The 6,976-nt window shown below is 44.0% G+C and overlaps 1 protein-coding gene across 1 annotated transcript; it reads left to right on the top strand.

Moving 5' to 3' along the window:
• The first annotated feature begins 1,255 nt into the window (after nt 1-1,255).
• LOC732828 (probable receptor-like protein kinase At2g42960-like) lies at nt 1,256-5,746 on the top strand. The gene is made up of 8 exons (NM_001319771.1): nt 1,256-1,511; nt 1,736-2,420; nt 2,528-2,632; nt 4,316-4,438; nt 4,529-4,699; nt 4,889-5,018; nt 5,251-5,460; nt 5,554-5,746. Exons 2-8 carry the CDS (start codon nt 1,756-1,758, stop codon nt 5,674-5,676), a joined length of 1,527 nt encoding a protein of 508 aa, NP_001306700.1. The 5' UTR covers nt 1,256-1,511; nt 1,736-1,755; the 3' UTR covers nt 5,677-5,746.
• Nucleotides 5,747-6,976: the final 1,230 nt, after the last annotated feature.

Raw genomic sequence — 6,976 nt, 5'->3', positions numbered from 1 at the left:
ACATGTATACTATTTTATGTAGTATACTACAGCGTTTATCTTCTCTAGAATCTTAATATACCATTTCAAACTTAGAGTTGAAGTTTTTGGTGCAACCGTGCAAGGTCTCACCTTTTCTTTGGTTTGACCTGTCAGGAGTCTGAAAACAAAACATCCACGGCTACACTATGTATCCAAAGTTTTATACACTACTGTGCTGCAGAGTGGAAGTAAGTATATTGTGATTTATATGTTTATTTACAGTGATCCATACCCACACCTTCTGGTTGCTTATTTTTTAGTCACTCATTTTTTGAAACATAGATCGTATCCCACACCTCAAGTGGTATGGTGTCGAGGGGGAGTACAATGTTATGGTGACCGATCTTCTTGGCCCAATCTTAGAAGATTTGTTTGCTTGCTACAAAAGAAAATTTTCTAGGAAAACACTACTTACGCTTGACGATCAACTGTTGAGATTATTCATTCCATATACCATAGTCAACTTTCTACAATTTGACATCAGCTTCTGATTAGGAGTTACATGTTCAGAAATTCATTGATGGTACAGATGAGGTTCATGAACAACATGTGTTGTTCTGAGTATATCTCAGGTCTCAGCCAAGCTTTAAAAGGTGTTGTCTAGGCTTGACAGGCCGACCTAGACTTCTCTAATCGACGTAGAGTCGAAAAGAAGCGGAAAATTTGGGGATTGAAAACTAAACTAGAACTACTCCTAAATGTACAAGAAATAAATGCGAGATAAATTGATTTAAGGTTCGCTTGATGATTACAAATTGGTCGTATTTCTCTGTATTTATAGAGAAGGGGGTTGGACCCGTTACAAACAAACTCTCCGAACTAATTTTGTGAATCTAGCCAACAACTACAACAAAAACTCGGAATCCTAATCGGTTCTGCGCGCGCGGACCGTCCGGTCCCAGGACCAAACCGTTCGTCGGCTCATTTTGGTGCTCAACACCTTCCAATCTTATACACAAAATAGTCCTATCGAAGAAGAAAGAAGCGCACATTTTTACACCTATTTACATTCCATATTTCCATCAACCATAAAATTTTCGTCGTATTATTTTTCAATCACCGTCTTGAAGAGAGCTTGACCAATGATGATGGATCTCGAGAGTCATCTCATTCCCAATCTCCTGGATCGTATCGTATGCGTGAAGAGAAAACCGCAATAAATGAAGTTTGACAAGGCATTTGTAATCTGTAGCCGTCTATCTACATGTGGGTGGCCTCGATGGGCATACGCTGTCACTGACTCACTGCCACTCCCACTGTGCTGCCGCAACGGCACTGGATTTTTGTGAGTCCGCGGCTCCGCGCTCGCTTCTCTCTCTCTCTCTCCCCCCTTTCTGCCGCTCACTCTCGCTCGCTCGCTCGCTCGCTCTTCTACTGCGGGCTGGCGGCGGCGGCGGCGGCGACTGGGCGAGCCGCGAGCGCGCCGCCCTTCGCCAGGTCTTCGCCGGCCACTTCGCGGGCGAGGGCGACCACCGACGAGCATCCACCAGGTACGCCAGCCCATTCCCTCTGTTTTCGTTCCTGCCGTGGGGGAAAAAAGGAGCACTCGCGCACATCCAAACCTAGACGGGAGCTACGCGTATTCGGATCTGACCCAATCGCAGCTAAAACCTGCTACCTTCCATTTTTTCTCCGCAAATTTATCGGGTGTACATCCATGCGCTAATGCTGGCATGCTGACATCGCATTACCGATGCTGCTGCTGTCTCTGCAGGCCGCTGAGGAATAACAAAGATGTCCGCCGGCGGAGTCCTGAGGGCAGAGTTATCTTCCAGGACGCCGCCGTTCGGCCTGAGGCTATGGATTGTGATTGGCATCTGTATCTGGGCGCTAATCCTGTTCATCCTAGGCTTCATGTGCTTCTGGTCCCTACACCGGAGGAAGCCGGGCAAGCCCTGCGACAAGGTTCCGCTGTCCCAAATCCCTGACGTCTCCAAGGAGATTGCGGTGGACGAGGCGCGGGAGCAAGCTGTTGTCCACAGCCTCCGTGTGCAGGAGAGCCACACACTGTCCGTGCAGGAGAAGAAGCACTGCGAAAAGGATTCGGGGAAAATGCTCGCGCACCTGGTTAGGAGCAAGTCGAGCGATGCAGATAATCTGAGCCAGTGCAGCTCCGCGTTCCAGTGCGAAAGGGCTGGGAGCTCGTATTCTGGTGACGAAGGCAGCTCGGGCAATGCTAGGAGGCAGTACTCTCAGACCGTCTCCGCGTCGCCATTGGTTGGTCTCCCTGAGTTCTCGCATCTGGGTTGGGGGCATTGGTTTACTTTGAGGGATTTGGAGCATGCGACGAATCGGTTTTCTAAGGAGAATGTCATTGGAGAAGGTGGGTATGGAGTAGTTTACCGTGGCCGCCTCATAAATGGTACTGATGTTGCAATAAAGAAGCTCCTTAATAACATGTAAGAACCCCCGGAGTTTATTTTTAACCTAAAGGACACCTTCCATATCGGACATGAAATATTGTTCTGCTCTCAGCATACCCACAATGTTTGATATGTCATTGTAGGGGCCAAGCAGAAAAGGAGTTCAGGGTTGAAGTTGAGGCAATTGGACATGTCAGGCATAAGAATCTTGTCCGCCTTCTTGGATATTGCGTGGAGGGAATACACAGGTGAAGCTAATTTCTGATCAATTGCACTGACAGATGGATAGATTTTCTCTTAGTTCAGCTTCCATATGTATGTACCTGATTGTTGTTGATACATACATAATCACATTCTAGGTTCATGATAAAATCTTTAACTTTAAACCCTAAAAAGTTCTAACAATTCATCTAACTTTGAGAATGCATCTGTACTAGTACATTCATTGAGCTATTGCAATTTCAGCTCATGATAGATCATAATCATTCGGTAATATTGTGTCTATAGCAATATGGAGGAATCATTTTGCCAACATATGATTATGATTTCCCAGATTACTATTTTGGTACAGCTTATTACTCCATTTCAATCTGTTATACCTCCCGATTAAAAACTCAGTGCCGTCAAACACATTGTCTCCTGCACTTTCTTCCTCCACTTCATCCATGCTGTCATTAATCATATCACAGGGCTCTTAAGTACAACAGGGCTTCACACATAAGATAAGATATCATTGTACAAGGCAAAAGGCAAACAACCATGCTTAATGTGTATTGCGCATATATAAAAGCAACAGGAAAGCTATATTCAACACTGAGCTAATTTGTGCCCACTTATGTGTTTCTGGGATCAAAATAATTTGGAATGGAATTTTAGATTGGGTCTCAAGTTGTGTCCATGTGCTTTTCATGTGCCCTGTGGAGTGTGGACACATCAATTGATGAGTCTCAGAGATAATCCGGGAGAACTTCCTTGAAGGAAACTAATCTGGTAATAAGCAAAACAGGAACTTTACAGAAGAGTTGGGTTGATGCCATATATAACTTTTGATTTGCCATTTCGGATAAAAGATGGTAACCTAACCGGCATCATTTTGTCTGTAGCGTATTCTAGGCACTATGAACTCAAGCCAGTCGTTATCTGCTTTGCTGATGTATCCAACACTGATGTCGCATCACTGGCCACTGTTGGTGGTTGTAACATGGTTCAAAGGCTTCTAGTGTCTAGTGAGGCCTTTCTGGCCATTGCTGCCAATGAGGCATGGACTCCATGAACTAAACTTCCATATGTGGGTGATAAGAGTCATTTGCCCTGGCAGTGTCAAATCTACAAGACCCAGGCTACCCAGTTAATCATACATTCATACCTACTGCTGCACTGTACTACCTGCTGTACAAGCCACACATTTAAATAATTTTTGGAACTAAAATTGTGATACCCTGATTACTAGTCTGTTACAAGAAACTTTTCATTTGGCACTTAATATATGCATTTCACTCTTTAATTAATATTAGCTTGAAATCTGAATAAATAAATGAAATATAGTTGTCATGCCTTCTAATAATATATGTTTCTCCACATTTAAAAAAGAAAAGAAAATGTATTTATAGCAGTCATCTGAGAACTGTTGTAAATAACAGTGTTTTTTATTTAGTATATGTGAACTGAAGGGAGCAGAATCATGCTCCCTTAGTTTTAGTTGTTTACAATGGGCAACAATTCTTTGTAGTTAGGCATTTGTCAATGAGAAGACTTGACTTTAGTTTGTATTGAAACAAACTTAGATGCTGTTAATGTTTATATGCATTCTCCATCCACATTCAGCACTTCCAGTGGTTAATATATTACCATGGAAATCTATATGTTTCATACATCATATATTGTTTTTTAATCTATTTGAGTGTTCTCATTATCATATCCTCTTACTCCAGGATGCTTGTGTATGAGTACGTGAACAATGGAAATTTAGAACAGTGGCTTCATGGTGCCATGCGTCAGCATGGTGTTCTTACTTGGGAAGCCCGGATGAAAATCATTCTTGGAATTGCTAAGGCGTAAGACATGGACCATTCAATATTTTGTCTCTTCTTTGATGCATATGTTTTGCCATCTAAGGCATTTTTATAATTGATGATATACTACAGGCTTGCTTATTTACATGAAGCCATAGAACCAAAAGTTGTGCACCGTGATATCAAATCTAGCAATATCCTAGTTGATGAAGAATTCAATGGCAAGCTTTCTGATTTTGGATTGGCCAAGCTCTTGGGTGCAGGGAAGAGTCATATCACAACTCGAGTTATGGGAACTTTCGGGTATGTTGTTTGCTTGATATTCTTTCATTTTTGTAGTACCTTGCTTGACTAACTGGAACATGTGGTATTACAGTAGGAACCTTTACATGTTGAGGGATTTGTTTTTCATGTTTTTAGAGCAGTATAAAGTTTTGTGGTGCTTCACATGACATGAAAAGAACCATTCACCTTTTGTTGCTACTGTTTCAGGTATGTGGCCCCTGAATATGCCAACACTGGTCTGTTAAATGAGAGGAGTGATGTCTACAGTTTTGGAGTGCTACTACTGGAATCAGTTACTGGGAGGGACCCAGTTGACTATGGTCGGCCAGCTAATGAGGTGAGCGTCTGCTGTCATATCATGCTTGCAGAACAGCCCATACGAGAGACCATCTGTTTCACAGAAAAGCAGCATCTAACTACTATCGGAGACGATGCATTTCAGTTTTTAGGAGTATGGGTATCTTGACTTCCATTTATTGTGGCAAGTGTGCTTTCTAAAATTTGCACGAGCAACAATTCCTTGTCAGCTTCGATCGTTAATAATCAGCTACAACATGGAGACGGTGCAGGTACATCTGGTCGAGTGGCTCAAAATGATGGTTGGCACGAGAAGAGCTGAGGAGGTGGTGGATCCTGACATGGAGTTGAAACCTGCCACTCGGGCTCTGAAGCGTGCCCTTCTAGTGGCACTGCGGTGTGTTGATCCGGACTCTGAGAAAAGACCCACTATGGGGCAGGTTGTCCGGATGCTCGAGGCAGAAGATGTCCCGTCACGGGAGGTTGTACTTCTGCTCCCCCCTCCCCCCCTCCTGATACAAACATACTGCTCTTTTGTGTAACAAGTCTGAATCTTGTGTTTTGATCCTGTGAAGGACCGCCGGAGCCGGAGGGGCCACAGCGGTAACGCAGACAGCGAGTCTAAGGCAAGCTCAAGTGAGTTCGAGATAAGCAGTGATCGAAGAGAGTTGGGGCCGTCCGCGAGGTTCCAGTCCTAACCCCTGACGAGAACTCGGTTTTGGACTAGCGATGAACATCAGATGAGCGGTGTGTGTGGGGGGGGGGGGGGGGGGGGGGCTGGTTGGTAGGAGGTAGGAAGGCCATTGCATTTCATTTTCGCGAGGACATTTGCATTTTGTACTGTGTAGAGATCGGAAGGGCATTGCATTTCTGGAGGGGTAGGCATTATCCTTTGGTAGTAGGCAGCTTAGAATGCAGAGGGAGATGACTCCCCCTGAGACGAAAGATTCAGACTTGCTGTCGTGAATCTTGGTGTTCTGTTGGTGCGGACGGCAGCAGCTTCAGCTTGTACAGACATTTCTTTCTCTGTCGTTTGGTTATTAGGACTTGTTGGGTAGTAGGAACATTAAGGTCTCTTTCGTAATGTGATGAATGACTTGAACCATCAACCTCTTGTAATCTTCTTAGTCCATTGGCCAAGCTAGAGTTCTGTGAAGCTCCATCTTCAGCATGGGAATCTCACCGATTCAGATCGAGCTGATGCTGTTTCCTGTGATATTTCTGAAGATGTTCCAAGCAGGGTGGTAATTTCCTGTGACAATTGGAAAGATGTAGACGATCGCTGGCTCATTGGTTCTAATCAATGGGATGAATGTCAAATGCGAATAAATCAAAATCCGAGGTACACAGAAGAGCTCCGGCGACGGGGAAAGGGCCCGGGAGCTCCAAAGGCTTGGCGATGGCCCGGCGGTTGCGAGCACAAAGAGAAGCGCACGGAGGAGGGAGGTGCTAGTACTACGCATGGCAAATTGATTCTTTGTAATGTTTGGCGTGGAGTTGTAAGAGCATCGGAGGAGGGAGGTGCTAGTACTACGCATGGCAAATTGATTCTTTGTAATGTTTGGCGTGGAGTTGTAAGAGCATCTGTAAGAGACTAGACAAATGGTTCATCAAGTTAAATTTTGACTAATCAATAGCAAAATAATTCTCCAACGGACTAGCTATCTGACTCGCCATTCGCCAAGCTATCCGACTCTCTAAATTGGCTTTTTCTCTAGCTAAACTTGGCTAGTCACCTGACTAGCTAAACTAGATAGATAGTCTGTTGAAGTGAAATACAACATATAAAGTATAATCTTTATAAAAAGATAAATAGAGTGTCAAATAAAGAGCTAAAAATAGTCTTTTCGAGATGCTCTAAGTGGTCTGTTAGCCATGATTTGGGGTGTCAGTATGGCCAATTTGCCATGTAATAATGGGTCAGTCTTATTGCCTTGGCTATATAAGCTGTAATCCGGTATGGATCTGGACAGAAAAGAAATAGAAACAGAAACCCCA

Source organism: Zea mays, chromosome 2 (genome assembly GCF_902167145.1).
Source record: "Zea mays cultivar B73 chromosome 2, Zm-B73-REFERENCE-NAM-5.0, whole genome shotgun sequence".
In the NCBI taxonomy this organism is placed as follows: domain Eukaryota; kingdom Viridiplantae; phylum Streptophyta; class Magnoliopsida; order Poales; family Poaceae; genus Zea; species Zea mays.
Note: the sequence above shows the minus strand (reverse complement) of the source record. Positions and strands in the feature narration are given on the sequence as shown.

What these genes read in the sequence shown, in the direction of transcription:
- LOC732828 (NM_001319771.1), top strand. Translation starts at nt 1,756, where the DNA reads ATGTCCGCCGGCGGAGTCCTGAGGGCAGAGTTATCTTCCAGGACGCCG. An exon ending in AAGAAGCTCCTTAATAACAT is followed by an intron (nt 2,421 to 2,527) that starts GTAAGAACCCCC and finishes ATGTCATTGTAG; the next exon opens with GGGCCAAGCAGAAAAGGAGT. An exon ending in ATTCTTGGAATTGCTAAGGC is followed by an intron (nt 4,439 to 4,528) that starts GTAAGACATGGA and finishes GATATACTACAG; the next exon opens with GCTTGCTTATTTACATGAAG.